This window comes from Pollicipes pollicipes, unplaced genomic scaffold, assembly GCF_011947565.3.
Source record: "Pollicipes pollicipes isolate AB1234 unplaced genomic scaffold, Ppol_2.1 Scaffold_7261;HRSCAF=8764_pilon_pilon_pilon, whole genome shotgun sequence".
In the NCBI taxonomy this organism is placed as follows: Eukaryota; Metazoa; Arthropoda; class Thecostraca; order Pollicipedomorpha; family Pollicipedidae; genus Pollicipes; species Pollicipes pollicipes.
In genome coordinates, this window is record NW_023597054.1 from 25,500,685 (window position 1) to 25,516,348 (window position 15,664).

Sequence of the window (15,664 nt, forward strand, 5' to 3'; positions counted from 1 at the left end):
GTAGATGACTTATGCATCCACACTCTCTGATATTTGTACGAAACAAGCTCGAAGTTTGCATGCGTTTGCATGGTGCCTGCGTGTTTGCATGTCTGCCCGCTGCATGGTGCCTGAGTGCGCCCCTTGCATGTCTGCATGTCCTTACATGTTCCTCTGACCTCCTCAGCCGAACCACCCCGGCCTGAGAAGCCCTGTCGCCCAAGCCCGTGCGGCTCGAACTCGGAGTGTCGGGAGCAGAACGGCCGCGCGGCCTGCTCCTGTCTGAAGGGCTACGTAGGCTCGCCTCCCACCTGCAGGCCAGAATGTGTGCTGGACACAGACTGTGCCAGCACACTCGCCTGCATCAGCCAGAAGTGTCGGGATCCATGCGAAGGTCGCTGTGGCACTGACGCCGTGTGCGTGGTGATCAACCACAGTCCGTCGTGTCGCTGCCCAGAAGGCCTTTCTGGGGATCCGTACAGGTTCTGTGCGGAAATACCAACACGTGAGTTTGTTTCCAACTCGTCAGCACCAGCGGGCGTTCGTTGTGGTCGCGCTTTCATTCACTGATCCTTGGTGTTGAAGTCCGCGGCTGTTTGGACGACAGCTTGGGTTGGCTGACTCGCTTTGGATCTGCGAAGACGATGCAGTCCGGGATATCTGCCGCCGTGACGCACTCCTGACGTGCTTGTTTCAACGACGCACGATGTTGGACTTAAAAAATTATCAGCAAGTTCGGGAAGGGACCATAAACAATTTGGGAACACAATTATGAGGGAACGAAATGAATGACGGCGATAGCTCATTCAATATTGGGATAGGGTCTAATAGGTGCAGTGCTATGTATTGGTAATTAGCGCAATTAGACGTCAAGTTAAATGATTCTGATAGTTGAGGAAATATATTCGTATTCCTTGTCACACAACCTGCATCGCTCATTTACTACGGAGTTAGCATTCGCTATTACATTAATGCCCAGGTGCAGCGTGGCGCGTTATTTGCGCGTACCTTCTGTTGGAGGTTCGCTTTTCTGTGTGTTCTGAAGAATTTGCAATGCCCATGTAGATATATATATATATATATATATATATATATATATATAAGTAATAATATTCTGAGCGTTATGTCATTCTCATTGTTCTGTACATAATGATAGCCAGGATAATCTTAGATATATGCGGTCCAATAGAGCATACTGAAGCCTTCAAGATCCAGGTAAGTGCAGTGTTATTGTAAGGCATGACCTGTCATAGAAGTAAAGCCTTAAAACAGATAGAGACATGTAAATTCGAAGCCACCACTGACTGTATCAGAGCGGCAAAGGACGTGTACTTGATTGCTATTTCAATTGCAGCTACCGAAGCGACGAGAACACCAGAGAACCCATGCCACCCGGGCAAGTGCGGTACAAACGCCCTCTGTCGGATCCACAACGGACTGGGCGTGTGCAACTGCCTGCCGGAATACTTTGGCAACCCGTACGAGGGCTGTCGTCCAGAGTGTGTGGTAGACTCCGACTGCGACCGGTCCAAGGCCTGTGAGCGCAACAAGTGCGTGGATCCGTGCCCCGGCGTGTGCGGCTTCCGTGCCGACTGCCGGGTACAGAACCACGTGCCCATGTGCCACTGCCCAACCGGATACCAAGGAGACCCCTTCACGGCATGCGCGCCGATTCCACAAACACGTAAGCAAGTTAATCAACGTTGCGCATGAATCAATCGCCGCTAGGGTGCGTTGTCCTGCGTGAATAAGGCACTCGGGAATGGTAGATGTTGGGGGCTTAACGGTTGGGTGTTACGCGCCCTCGGCACCTAGGCGTGAGGATCCCAATCCCGGCGGCGCACTAGGCCTTGAGCACTTACATGACCGCTGCAGTCACTGACGTCCCATAAAAGACTGAGCGGCAACGTGCTTCGACGTCCTTAAAAGGCGTTGGACATCACAAAAGGCAAGTGTGATTCGTCTTGTATAGTGCGCCGCTGGCTCGTGTTGATACGCCTCTGACGCCGCACTGCACTTGTGTCGATGTCAGCTCCGGGGAGCATTGCGGCATGCGCGCGTGGTCGAGTAGCTGTGCATGTTGCATGATGCACGTGTTCCGTTCCTGACAGCGCCACCGACCGCACCGACAATCGCCGAACCGTGCTACCCGTCGCCGTGCGGAGCCAACGCCGAATGTAGCGCTCACAACAACGTGGCCACATGCAAGTGCAAGCCAGGCTTCCCGAAGGGTGACGCCACCACCGGCTGTCGGCCCGAGTGTGTCACCAACGCCGACTGTGCCCAGACCCTGGCGTGCGGGTCACAGCAGAAGTGCGTTGACCCGTGTCCGGGTCTCTGCGGACGAAACGCAGAGTGCAGAGTCATCAACCATAATCCGCGCTGCTCCTGCCTCAGTGGATACACCGGTGACCCATACCGATCCTGCACGCAAGACATTCGTGAGTACCTTCTCTCTGTACACCTGTTTTATTTTTAGTTTTTTTGCATTATTCAAATGGCATGCACGTTGAACAGCCAACACAAGTGTTCCCAAAACTCCCTTTCGATTGATAAAATTTCGCGTTTCCAGCTCGTGAGCCGGTGAACCCGTGCTATCCGAGCCCGTGCGGTGCGTACTCGGAGTGCCGGGAGAGCCGCGGCAAGCCGGCCTGCTCCTGCAAGCCGTCATACATCGGCAGTCCGCCCGAATGTCGGCCCGAGTGCGTGGTCAGCTCTGACTGTCCCAGTCACCTGGCCTGCATCCAAGAGAAGTGCAGGGACCCGTGCCCGGGCAAGTGCGGTCTGAACGCCGACTGCTCGGTTCGCAACCACAACCCGCAGTGCAGGTGTCTGCCTGGATACATCGGAGACCCGTACTCACGCTGTCTCCCGCAGCCACGTAAGTTCCCTTAAACCTTTGTATTTCCTTGGGCTGTGCCATTCTCACAAATTTACTCAGGTTGTGTTATGATATTTGAAGAGCGGTTTCCACCGTGCGCAGAAATCTGACCGCAGCCTGTATTACAGCTGTCACACCGAGACCTCCCGTAGTCGAGGTGGACCCTTGCTATCCATCGCCATGCGGAGCCAACGCCGACTGCTCCAACAAGAACGGTGTCGGAGCTTGCGATTGCCGACCGGACTACTTCGGAAACCCGTACGAAGGTTGCCGACCCGAGTGTGTTCTCGACACCGACTGTTCCCGCGACAAGAACTGCGAGCGCAACAAGTGCATGAACCCTTGCCCGGATCGCTGCGGCTCCGGAGCGGAATGTCTGGTGGTGAACCACATCATCATGTGCTCCTGTCCACCGGACCACACCGGAGATCCGTTCTCGTACTGCAGTCCTGTCCCCAAGACCACTCCGCGCCCGCAGCAGCCCACCAACCCGTGCTACCCGTCTCCGTGCGGTGCCAACGCTCAGTGCCGAGAGGCCAACAGCGTGGCGCTGTGCACGTGCCTGCCCAACTACCAGGGCGACCCGACGACCGGCTGCAGGCCAGAGTGTGTCTCACCGGCCGAATGTCCTGCGCACAAGACATGCGTCAACCAGAAGTGCGTGGATCCGTGCCCAGGCGTGTGCGGACAGAACGCCCAGTGCCGAGCCATCAACCACAACCCGGTGTGTGATTGCAATAACGGCTACGTGGGAGACCCATACCGCCGTTGCACACTGCAGCCAGTGACGGCACCGGTTGTGGTTGACGAACCGTGCTCACCGAGCCCTTGCGGATCAAACGCTATTTGTCGGGAATCGAACGGCAAGGCGTCCTGCAGCTGCGAGAAGGATTACGAAGGAAGCCCACCGGACTGTCGCCCACAGTGCGTCATCAACACTGACTGTGCCTTCACTCTGGCCTGCATCGGAAAGAAGTGTGTGGATCCGTGCCCAGGCCAGTGTGGTGCGAACGCCAACTGCATCGTGCAGAACCACAACCCCGTCTGCAGATGTCAGTCAGGATACACGGGCGACCCGTACCGATACTGCTCCGTCATTCCTGCCAGTAAGTGAACAGCTTATATTGATGTCGGAATGCTTGATACACCAATATGCTGATATCATCCCAGCACTTGCAAGAAAATGTTTTGTTTTGCAGCCGTAAATATATTTTTAGGTGGTAACTGTATCATTTGCGCAAGCAAGACCGTTATTCATTCGCAAAATACGTCAAGCAATTAAGTGCAAAACCATATGCGACTAACGTCATGCTTACTTACAGCAACGGAAAGGCCAAGAGCACCAGAAAACCCGTGTTCCACGGGCACGTGCGGTCCGAACGCCCAGTGCCGGGTCCACAACGGCCTGGGCGTGTGCAGCTGCCTGCCAGAGTACTTTGGCAATCCGTACGAAAGCTGTCGTCCAGAGTGTGTGGTAGACTCTGACTGCGACCAGTCCAAGGCCTGTGAGCGCAACAAGTGCGTGGATCCGTGCCCCGGCGTGTGCGGCTTCCGTGCCGACTGCCGGGTGCAGGACCACGTGCCCATGTGCTACTGCCCGGATGGCTACCGGGGCGACCCGTTCACGGCATGCTCACCAATCCCGGTCACCCAGCCTCCGAAGGAGCCTGTGCCGAGGAACCCGTGCTACCCATCGCCGTGTGGACCCAACACCGACTGCAAGGATAAAAATAACGTGGCCATCTGCACGTGCAAGCCAGGCTTCCCGAAGGGTGACCCGACTACCGGCTGTCGGCCCGAGTGTGTCACCAACGCCGACTGTGCCCAGACTCTGGCGTGCGGGTCGCAGCAGAAGTGCGTTGACCCGTGCCCGGGTCTCTGCGGACGGAACGCCGAGTGCAGAGTGGCCAACCATAACCCGGTCTGCACGTGCCTCAAGGGATTCACTGGTGACCCGTACCGGACCTGCACTAAGGACATCCGTGAGTATTTGAATATCAGTTGGTCGTATCAATGGCGCTATTGGGTGAAACGTCTACTACTGAAAATGAACTCTAATAAGCCATTGCCTTCTGCAAGTACCGTGCCATACAGATGCGACTGAGCGAAAAACGCTTTACCCGAAGTGAGTGGAAGAGCGCAGTTGTAGGTTCCACTGGGTGGCCATTACAAACTGTTCTGATTGCGCGTGCGCAAAGCCACGTTCCTTCCCAAGCACATTTATAGACACACGGTCTATGTGTGGTGAAACTGTGTGTCAATGATTGCGCTGCCAGTGCTTTGCATTCATGAACTGCAGGTAGCTGACACTTCTGGCTCCTTCCAGCTCGTGAGCCGGTGAACCCGTGCTATCCGAGCCCGTGCGGTGCGTATTCGGAATGCCGGGAGAGCCGCGGCAAGCCGGCCTGCTCCTGCAAGCCGTCATACATCGGCAGTCCTCCCAGCTGTCGGCCCCAATGCGTGGTCAGCTCTGACTGTCCCAGTCACCTGGCCTGCATCCAAGAGAAGTGCAGGGACCCGTGCCCGGGCAAATGCGGTCTGAACGCCGACTGCTCGGTTCGCAACCACAACCCGCAGTGCAGGTGTCTGCCTGGATACATCGGAGACCCGTACTCACGCTGTCTCCCGCAGCCACGTAAGTTCCCTTAAACCTTTGTATTTCCTTGGGCTGTGCCATTCTCACAAATTTACTCAGGTTGTGTTATGATATTTGAAGAGCGGTTTCCACCGTGCGCAGAAATCTGACCGCAGCCTGTATTACAGCTGTCACACCGAGACCTCCCGTAGTCGAGGTGGACCCTTGCTATCCATCGCCATGCGGAGCCAACGCCGACTGCTCCAACAAGAACGGTGTCGGAGCTTGCGATTGCCGACCGGACTACTTCGGAAACCCGTACGAAGGTTGCCGACCCGAGTGTGTTCTCGACACCGACTGTTCCCGCGACAAGAACTGCGAGCGCAACAAGTGCATGAACCCTTGCCCGGATCGCTGCGGCTCCGGAGCGGAATGTCTGGTGGTGAACCACATCATCATGTGCTCCTGTCCACCGGACCACACCGGAGATCCGTTCTCGTACTGCAGTCCTGTCCCCAAGACCACTCCACGCCCGCAGCAGCCCACCAACCCGTGCTACCCGTCTCCGTGCGGTGCCAACGCTCAGTGCCGAGAGGCCAACGGCGTGGCGCTGTGCACGTGCCTGCCCAACTACCAGGGCGACCCGACGACCGGCTGCAGGCCAGAGTGTGTCTCACCGGCCGAATGTCCTGCGCACAAGACATGCGTCAACCAGAAGTGCGTGGATCCGTGCCCAGGCGTGTGCGGACAGAACGCCCAGTGCCGAGCCATCAACCACAACCCGGTGTGTGATTGCAATAACGGCTACGTGGGAGACCCATACCGCCGTTGCACACTGCAGCCAGTGACGGCACCGGTTGTGGTTGACGAACCGTGCTCACCGAGCCCTTGCGGATCAAACGCCATTTGTCGGGAATCGAACGGCAAGGCGTCCTGCAGCTGCGAGAAGGATTACGAAGGAAGCCCACCGGACTGTCGCCCACAGTGCGTCATCAACACTGACTGTGCCTTCACTCTGGCCTGCATCGGAAAGAAGTGTGTGGATCCGTGCCCAGGCCAGTGCGGTGCGAACGCCAACTGCATCGTGCAGAACCACAACCCCGTCTGCAGATGTCAGTCAGGATACACGGGCGACCCGTACCGATACTGCTCCGTCATTCCTGCCAGTAAGTGAACAGCTTATATTGATGTCGGAATGCTTGATACGCCAATATGCTGATGTCATCCCAGCACTTGCAAGAAAAAGTTTTGTTTTTGAGCCGCAAATATATATTAAGGTGGTAACTGTAGCATTTGCGCAAGCAAAACCTGTGTTCATTCGCAAAATATGTCATGCAATTAAGTGCAAAACTATATGTGACTTACGTCATGCTTACTTACAGCAACGGAAAGGCCAAGAGCACCAGAAAACCCGTGTTCCACGGGCACGTGCGGTCCGAACGCCCAGTGCCGGGTCCACAACGGCCTGGGCGTGTGCAGCTGCCTGCCAGAGTACTTTGGCAATCCGTACGAAAGCTGTCGTCCAGAGTGTGTGGTAGACTCCGACTGCGACCAGTCCAAGGCTTGTGAGCGCCACAAGTGCGTGGACCCGTGCCCCGGCGTGTGCGGTTTCCGTGCCGACTGCCGGGTGCAGGACCACGTGCCCATGTGCTACTGCCCGGATGGCTACCGGGGCGACCCGTTCACGGCATGCTCACCGATCCCGGTCACCCAGCCTCCGAAGGAGCCTGTGCCGAGGAACCCGTGCTACCCATCGCCGTGTGGACCCAACACCGACTGCAAGGATAAAAATAACGTGGCCATCTGCACGTGCAAGCCAGGCTTCCCGAAGGGTGACCCGACTACCGGCTGTCGGCCCGAGTGTGTCACCAACGCCGACTGTGCCCAGACTCTGGCGTGCGGGTCGCAGCAGAAGTGCGTTGACCCGTGCCCGGGTCTGTGTGGCTCCAATGCCGAATGTAGAGTCATCAACCACAACCCAATCTGCACGTGCAATGAGGGTTATGAAGGAAGCCCTTATGCATATTGCACGCGTGTGCCAGGTATGTATGTGGTTGAAACTCATCATGCCATACGTTAGTTTGTTGTCCCATTTATCATTTATTCATCACTGTATATTGCATCGGGCTGCCTAATTCTCGTTTCGCTCCACATGCTTAAACATACTGGTTTTTCTGCCACATCTCGGGATGCTTTGGATCCCTCATGTTGGACGTGTGTGGTATTGGTTAAATCTTTGGGAGTCTGGCGTTAAGCGATTGGTGGTTTTAAGACACGTCATGGTCGTTTTCTCTACGTGACGACCAGCCCCAACGCATTCCCGCTTCACCCGTGAAATGCGTTTCAGCTGAAGAACCGAAGAAAACTTGCTATCCGAACCCGTGCGGTGCGAACTCGGAATGTCGGGAGTCAAACGGCCGTCCGGCCTGCTCCTGCCTGCCCAACTACCTGGGCAGTCCGCCCGACTGTCGGCCCGAGTGCGTGGTCAACTCCGACTGTGCCAGTCACCTGGCCTGCGTCGGACAGAAGTGCGTCGACCCGTGCAGCGGCACGTGCGGCAGAAACGCCGAGTGTCGCGTGCAGAAGCACAACCCGCTCTGCTACTGCCGGCCCGGCTTCACAGGCAATGCCTACTCCCAGTGCTCGCCCATTCCAGGTACGCATGCTCTCGCCGCTGCCAGCCTTCACTTGTCGTGGGAGCATCCTGGTCCATGTGCGCTTTTTCTATCCATCGGAATGGCTGGCCAGTCTCCCAGGTGTGAAATCTCACATGTCGGGGTTGTCGGCGCCGTCTGTTGATGTTCATTTGAAACTTCGGGGCTCGTCGACATCAAAGGTCATACTGCGTCCTGCGTCGTCTGCTCGGATTTACCGATATCGTGCACCCTCCGCCTCAGCGACCGCACCTCCGACGCCGGCCTCGCCGACCGACCCATGCTACCCGTCGCCGTGCGGATCGAACGCCCGCTGCGAGGAGAGCAAAAGTCTAGCCATCTGTACGTGCCTGCCTGAGTACTTCGGCAACGCGTACGTCGGTTGCCGGCCCGAGTGCGTGCTGGACACGGATTGCGCGCGTGACAAGCAGTGCCAGGCGAACAAGTGCGTCGATCCCTGCCCGACACCGTGCGGCGCGGGGGCCATCTGCGACGTGGTGAACCACGTGCCCATCTGCCATTGCCCCGAGGGCATGGTCGGAGATGCCTTCGCCGCCTGCCGTCCAAAGCCAGCAGACCGTAAGTTCGCAGACTGGCGACCTGGCTCGCAAAATACATCATAGCCTGATTCGTGACAGCTTGTGCATGACGCCGCGTGATGTACCCGCGCTTCGGCGGCGAGCCGCGGTGCCACTGTTCCGATGAGACGCTGCCGGCCGCCGCGGGAGCCACCTGACCCGTGCTCGCCTCCGCAGCGGTGCGACCCGTGCAGCCGGCCAACCCGTGCGTGCCGACGCCGTGCGGCGTCAACGCCAACTGTCGTCTGCTGAGCGGCGTGGCCATGTGCGCCTGCCTGCCCGGCTACATCGGCGATCCGATGGAGCGCTGTCGCCACGAGTGCGTCACCGACTCCGAGTGCTTGGCCGACAAGGCGTGCATGGCCAACAAGTGCCGCGACCCGTGCGACGGCACGTGCGGCTACCGCGCCCAGTGTCGCGTGGTCAACCACCAGCCGCGTTGCACGTGCCCGCCCGGCTTCAGCGGCGACCCGTACCGCGGCTGCTATCCAGCACCAGGTGCGTGAGCCTGTCGACGGCGGCGACTCTGTGTCGGAGATGGAGGCTGTGCTGTACAACACATAGCCTTCCGGTTCTAAATCGCGTGCAGCGCACTGCGTTCTGTGGAAACGGCCTGTACAGGTTTTCTTTGGTGCGCTTGTTTGCTCCTGACGTTTTCAAGTTGCCAACTTGCACTCTGCCGTTGGCGCTCGGCTATGGCGGCACAGGAATGTCCAGGGATGGCGTGATAGCTCGACGCCGTTTTCAGAAATGCTCTCAACTGACCTGGTCGCTTGGTTTCAGTGACAGTGACGCCGGTGGGAGACCCGTGTCACCCGACCCCGTGCGGCCCGAACTCGGAGTGTCGCGAGCAGAACAACCGCGCCGCCTGCTCGTGCCTCAAGGGCTACGTGGGCTCGACGCCCAACTGTCGACCCGAGTGTGTGCTCAGCAGCGACTGTGCCCAGGACAAGGCGTGCATCGGCCAGAAGTGCCAGGACCCGTGCCCGGGCTTCTGCGGGACGAACGCCGTCTGCGACGTGCGCAACCACAACCCGGTCTGCTCGTGCCAGCCCGGCTACACCGGCGACGCCTACCGCTACTGCTCGCCCGTGCCTGAACGTAAGCCAGCCCTGGTTGGATTGGATTTGCATGGCTCATGTCACCCAGAAGTCATGGTGTTATTTTTCCTTGTTCTCTTTTAGTTTTTCAGAAAGGTCATGTGTAGCATTATCTGTCTGTTCGTATCTGCGGTGTTATTTATTTTCTCCATTGCTTCATTGCAGCTACACCGGCACCCGCTGAGCCACGGAACCCGTGTCAGCCGGGCAAGTGTGGCCAGAACGCCCAGTGTCGCATCCACAACGAGATCGGCGTGTGCAGCTGCCTGCCTGAGTACTTCGGCAATCCGTACGAGGCCTGCAAGCCGGAGTGCGAGGTCCACGCCGACTGCGATCGGTCCAAGGCCTGTGAGCGCAACAAGTGCGTGGACCCGTGCCCCGGCGTGTGCGGCTTCCGTGCCGACTGCCGGGTGCAGGCGCACGTTCCCAAGTGCTACTGCCCGGAGGGCTACCAGGGCGACCCGTTCACGGCGTGTCGACCGGTGCCGCCGCCGCAGGAGCCGGTCACCCGGCCGCCGGCGCCCACGCCCTGCTACCCGAACCCGTGTGGCCCGAACGCCGAGTGCAAGGACAAGAACGGCGCAGGCGTCTGCGCGTGCCTGCCGGGCTTCCCCAAGGGCGACCCGCTCTCCGGCTGCAGGCCCGAGTGCGTCGTCAACGAGGAGTGCGCGCAGTCGCAGGCGTGCGTGCGCCAGAAGTGCGCCGACCCGTGTCCGGGTGTGTGCGGCCAGAACGCGCGCTGCGCAGTGCGGAACCACAACCCGGTCTGCGAGTGCGAGGAGGGATACCGCGGCGATCCATTCTCAATTTGCCTGCCGAAACCAGGTGAGGGCGGGCTTCGGGCTAAGCTGGTGTCGGTGGTAGGTAGTTCTCGGCGGCGAGCTTCGCTTGCACTTCATCGTCGGTTATTTGAATTTGGAACAGAGCCCGTTCGGCCAGTGCCGACCATTTCAGGGCTATGGGACGAAGGAGAATGGTTAACGGTGGGGCATGACTAGATGCATCAGGGGACCCGAACGCTGACTCTTTGCCCACGGATAGACCCCTCTGCGGGGAGTGTGCTTGGCAGTCGGATTGGGGGGGGGGGGGGGGGCACCAGGGCGACTTCGGTCCACTCTTGGCTGGCGCGTGCACCCTGCCCTGGACAAGCGGGGCGTCGCGAGGACTCAGGTTAAAGCATGATAGATGATGAAAAAAGAAATCACATTATGTCATCATTTACGAGACCTTTGCTTTGGTTGATGGGCTAATGTGCCTCTTGTTCTCATTCCAGACGACACGCCCAAGCAGACATGCTATCCGACCCCGTGCGGCCCTTACTCGGAATGTCGGGAGATTAACGGCCGGCCGGCCTGCTCCTGCCTGCCCAACTACCTGGGCGACCCGCCCAACTGTCGGCCCGAGTGCGTGGTCAGCTCTGACTGTCCCAGCCACCTGGCCTGTCTCGGACAGAAGTGTGTCGACCCGTGCCCGGGAGTGTGCGGCCAGAACAGCCAGTGCCGCGTGCAGGATCACACGCCACTATGCCTCTGCCTCGTCGGCTACACGGGCAACCCGTTCGTGGCCTGCCGGCCGATACCAGGTACGGGACAAGGACTTGTTTTCCACCTTGACGGCTCGTTCTGCTGCAATCGATGTTCGGTTCAGGCCCGTAGACTCAATGAGACCCATTCTCGGCGTGCCACCAACGGACGCGTGCGTCTTTGTCGCATGGCATTTGCGGTCCATGAATATGCGTGTAACCTGAGTCGGCCCTCCAGTGACGGTTCTGCCGACTGCACCGAACGTCGGCAACCCGTGCAACCCGTCGCCGTGCGGATCGAACGCCGAGTGCGAAGAGCACAGTGGCCTGGGCGTCTGCAAGTGCGTGTCGGAATACTCTGGCGACCCGTACGCCGGCTGCCGGCCCGAGTGCGTGCTGGACGACGACTGTCCGCGCGACAAGCACTGCTCGCGCAACAAGTGCCGCGACCCGTGCCCGGGCATGTGCGGCCTCAACGCGGAGTGCCGTGTCATCAACCACATTCCGATGTGCTCCTGCCCGGCTGGCTACACTGGCAACGGATTCTCCCGCTGCTACCCCGTACCGCAGAGTAAGTGGACGCCGCCGCCGGTCGCTGGTCGCCAGTCGACTCGGGCCCCGTGTGCGAGTTTGGCTTTGTTTCTGTGGCTCCTTTCTGCATGCAAGAGCGTCTGTTGTCAGCACGCTGCTCGGCTCTGGTTGTTGAATGGTTGAGCCGGTCTGTTGTGGACGTCGTGGTCTGACCTTCGTTGTGTCGCCGTTCGCAGCGTCTGCGCCGACGATCCCGCCGCTCCTGCGCGACCCGTGCTACCCGAGCCCGTGCGGCACGTACGCCACGTGTCGCGCGACCAAGGGTGTGTCGGTCTGCGCGTGTCTGCCCGGCTACCAGGGCGACCCGACCGTGGCCTGCCGACCCGAATGCGTCGTGCCCGCTGAGTGCCCGCTCGACAGGACGTGCGTGCGCGAGAAGTGCATCGACCCGTGCCCGGGCACGTGCGGAGCCTACGCTCAGTGCGTGGTGCTCTCGCATAACCCCATCTGCACGTGTCCGGCTGGCTACACCGGGGATCCCTTCAGAGGCTGCTACCCGGAGCCCGGTGAGTGGAGGCCGGCCTAGCTTTGCAAAGGAGGTTCTCAGAATCTCCTTTCTTCTCAGAATCTCAGAAGTTCGGAAGTGCAAAGCCTCACCGGTGCTCAATGGTATTGTTGGGATGACGCGACTTCTAGATGTGCAAAGCTGTTCGCGTGTGGCTGCGATCGCCTTCACGCCGCCTTTGTGCCTCCGCAGAGCCGCCGCAGAGAGACAACCCGTGTGACCCGAACCCGTGCGGCGACGACGACGACGCGCTGTGCCGCGTGGTGAACGGCGCCGCCTTCTGCGCGCGGCCGGAGCCGACGCCGCAACCCGAGTGTGTCACCAACGACGACTGCGCGCGCCACCTGGCCTGCGCCAACTTCCACTGCCGTGACCCGTGCCCCGGCAGCTGCGGCGCCGGCGCGCGCTGCGACGTGGTCAACCACGTGCCGCGCTGCAGCTGTCCGGAGGGCACCACCGGCAACCCGATCCGCTTCTGCGCTCCGGTGGTGGCCACCAGTAAGCGCCCGGCCGTCCGCCCCGGAGACCGCACCGGTCCCGGCGGGGCGGGCCCCGACCCCTGTACCGTTCACGCATGCCTCGCACCGCCGCATCTTGTTCGCACGCACCGTGTATGTGTGTGTCACGCGCAGACGAGCGTGTGTGAGTCTACACTGCCAGCATGGTGGCGTCCGCCGGACGCGTTTGCATCGTGCTTGCATGCGTCTGCCGCCTGTCCTGAGCATGCTGCATGGGCGCCCGCCGGTGGCCGGAGCCTGACCGCGTGTCCCCCGTGTTTCAGCGCCTTCGCCGCAGCCGCAGAACCCGTGCCGGCCGTCGCCATGCGGCGAGAACGCTGAATGCAGCGCCCAAAACGGTCTGGGAATCTGCCGCTGCCTGTCGCTCTACACCGGCAATCCGTACGTCATCTGTCGGCCCGGCTGTCTGGACGACTCGAGCTGCTCCAACGCGCAGGCCTGCGTGCGCCAGAAGTGCGTCGACCCGTGCCCGGGCGCGTGCGGCCACAACGCCCAGTGCGAGGTGATCCGGCACCGGCCCAACTGCCGCTGCCTGCCGGGCTTCCAGGGCGACCCCTACTCGCCGACCGGCTGCCTCCTGGTGCCGGTGACGGCGCCCTCGGTGGCGGAGCAGCCTCGCGATCCGTGCCGCCCGTCACCGTGCGGCGACAACGCCATCTGTCGGCGCAAGGGTCCGACGGCCGCCTGCCTCTGCCGCGACGACTACCAGGGCGACCCGTACGTCGGCTGCCGGCCCGAGTGCGTGCTGAACGCCGACTGCGCGCCGCAGCTGGCCTGCATTCTGCAGAAGTGCCGCGACCCGTGCCAGTGCGGCCGCAACGCCGACTGCCAGGTGGTGAACCACGTGCCGTCCTGCATCTGCCAACAGGGCATGACCGGTGACCCGTACCGGCTCTGTCTTCCGGCTCCCAGTGAGTACCGCGACGCGCCCGAGCTAGGCGTATAAACTGGGCCGACTTTCCTGATGTCGGTCTCTGCGTTCGGTGTCTGTCGTGTTTAACGCAGCGAGTCGGGAACGACATTGTATCTCATTGTTACACAGTCAGATAAATACCAGCAGCGCTGTATTGCGGCCCTGGCTGCACCATTTCGGTGCGAGGCCGTCTGAAAAGTCAATATTTGTGCCGACAAACAAAACGCTGCAGCAGCTGTTCGTGTAACCTCCCCGACCCCCTTACGGCGGTCTGGTCGCGCCCGACAGCATGCTCTCGCCCGACAGCGTCGCCACCCGACCTGTGCAACCCGTCGCCGTGCGGCCGCGGCGCGCGCTGCGAGGCGAGCGGCAGCCAGGCCATCTGCTCGTGCCCGGCCGGCCTGTTCGGCTCGCCGTACGTCGAGTGCCGGCCCGAGTGCACGGTCGACTCGGACTGCTCCAACACGCGCGCCTGCGTGGCGCTGCGCTGCGTCGACCCGTGCGTCGGCCGGTGCGGCGTCGGCGCCGTCTGCGACGTCTACAGCCACCGGGCGCGCTGCTCCTGCCCGCCGCCCTACGTGGGCGACCCGTACGTGCAGTGTCGGCCGCCGCCAGTCCAGCCGACCGCGGCGCCGACGCCGCGGCCCGAGTGCGTCGCCGACGACGAGTGCGCGCTGACGCAAGCTTGCATCAGCCAGCGCTGCCAGGACCCGTGCGCGCTCTACCCGACCGTGTGCGCCAGCAATGCCGTCTGCCGCGTCATCCGGCACCGCCAGGTCTGCTCCTGTCCCGACCAGATGACCGGCAACCCTAACGTGCTCTGCTACGAGCTGGGCTGCCGCTCCGACGCCGAATGCCCTCTGTCGGAGGCCTGCATGCAGCGCCAGTGCCAGGACCCGTGCAAGTTCCTCGACTGCGCCCGCAACGCCCGCTGCCACGTCTCCAACCACCGCGCGCGCTGCGAGTGCCTGCCCGGCACGCTGGGCGATCCGTTCTCCGGCTGCCGGCGGCCCGAGTGCACCTCCGACCAGGAGTGCGCCTACTCGCACGTCTGTCGCGACGAGCGCTGCACGCCCGTGTGTGTCGACGCGTGCGGCACGCTGGCTGAGTGCCGCGCGCTGAACCACCGTGCCAGCTGCAGCTGCCCGCCCGGGTACACGGGCGACCCCAACACCGCCTGCAAGCCAGGTGAGTCCGCGTGGCCGGGCGCGCACCAGCCGCCGCGTCACGCTGCCTGATGGTTGGCTTTGAACGGTTACGTCATCCGACGGTGGGGTTCAAATCGTGGTGATATTTTGACGTGGCGCGTCGCTGTTCCCCGCGCCGCGGGTCTTCAGCGCTTCTGCGCGAGTGTGGTCCGCCCGCCGTTCGGCGACCCCGTGGCGCGCTCGCTCTGACAGACGCCCTGGCACCGACAGTGCCGGAGGTGGAGCAGCCTCGCGTCGAGTGCACCACCGACGCCGAGTGTCCGTCGCGACACGCCTGCATGAACACACGCTGCGTGGACCCGTGCCGGACGATCGAGCCATGCGGTCTGAACGCCCAGTGCCGCGTCATCGACAGCCTGCCGTCGCGCACCATGATCTGCCAGTGCCTGCCCGGCTTCGTCGGGGACCCGGATGTCGAGTGCCGAGCCCGTGAGTGTGCCGGCCCGGCCGCGTGCTGCGGCACGCTCGGGACAGCCGGACTGCCGCCGCCGCAGTCAGGCGCAGTCTCTCGTGGTCATATGCTGGCTCGGCTCTTGGCTGTAGAATTGCCGCGCAGAGTCAACGCGCAAGTTTTGTTGCGCATATGAGCGTGAGCCCAGCAACTTTTACTTGAGGAAGACGTGGTTGAGTCTTTCGTTTC

The 15,664-nt window shown here is 61.1% G+C and overlaps 1 protein-coding gene across 1 annotated transcript in view; it reads left to right on the plus strand.

Moving 5' to 3' along the window:
• Positions 1-15,664, plus strand: part of LOC119112033 (uncharacterized) — a 144,467-nt gene that overhangs the window by 115,394 nt on the left and 13,409 nt on the right. The window contains 21 exon segments of the mRNA XM_037235993.1: positions 167-484; positions 1,334-1,663; positions 2,091-2,420; positions 2,552-2,860; positions 2,989-3,966; positions 4,183-4,842; positions 5,187-5,495; positions 5,624-6,601; positions 6,818-7,477; positions 7,783-8,091; positions 8,333-8,668; positions 8,845-9,165; positions 9,451-9,768; positions 9,933-10,592; positions 11,041-11,349; positions 11,528-11,860; positions 12,057-12,386; positions 12,578-12,883; positions 13,167-13,814; positions 14,123-15,004; positions 15,235-15,453. Coding sequence (XP_037091888.1) covers positions 167-484; positions 1,334-1,663; positions 2,091-2,420; positions 2,552-2,860; positions 2,989-3,966; positions 4,183-4,842; positions 5,187-5,495; positions 5,624-6,601; positions 6,818-7,477; positions 7,783-8,091; positions 8,333-8,668; positions 8,845-9,165; positions 9,451-9,768; positions 9,933-10,592; positions 11,041-11,349; positions 11,528-11,860; positions 12,057-12,386; positions 12,578-12,883; positions 13,167-13,814; positions 14,123-15,004; positions 15,235-15,453 — 9,843 coding nt within the window.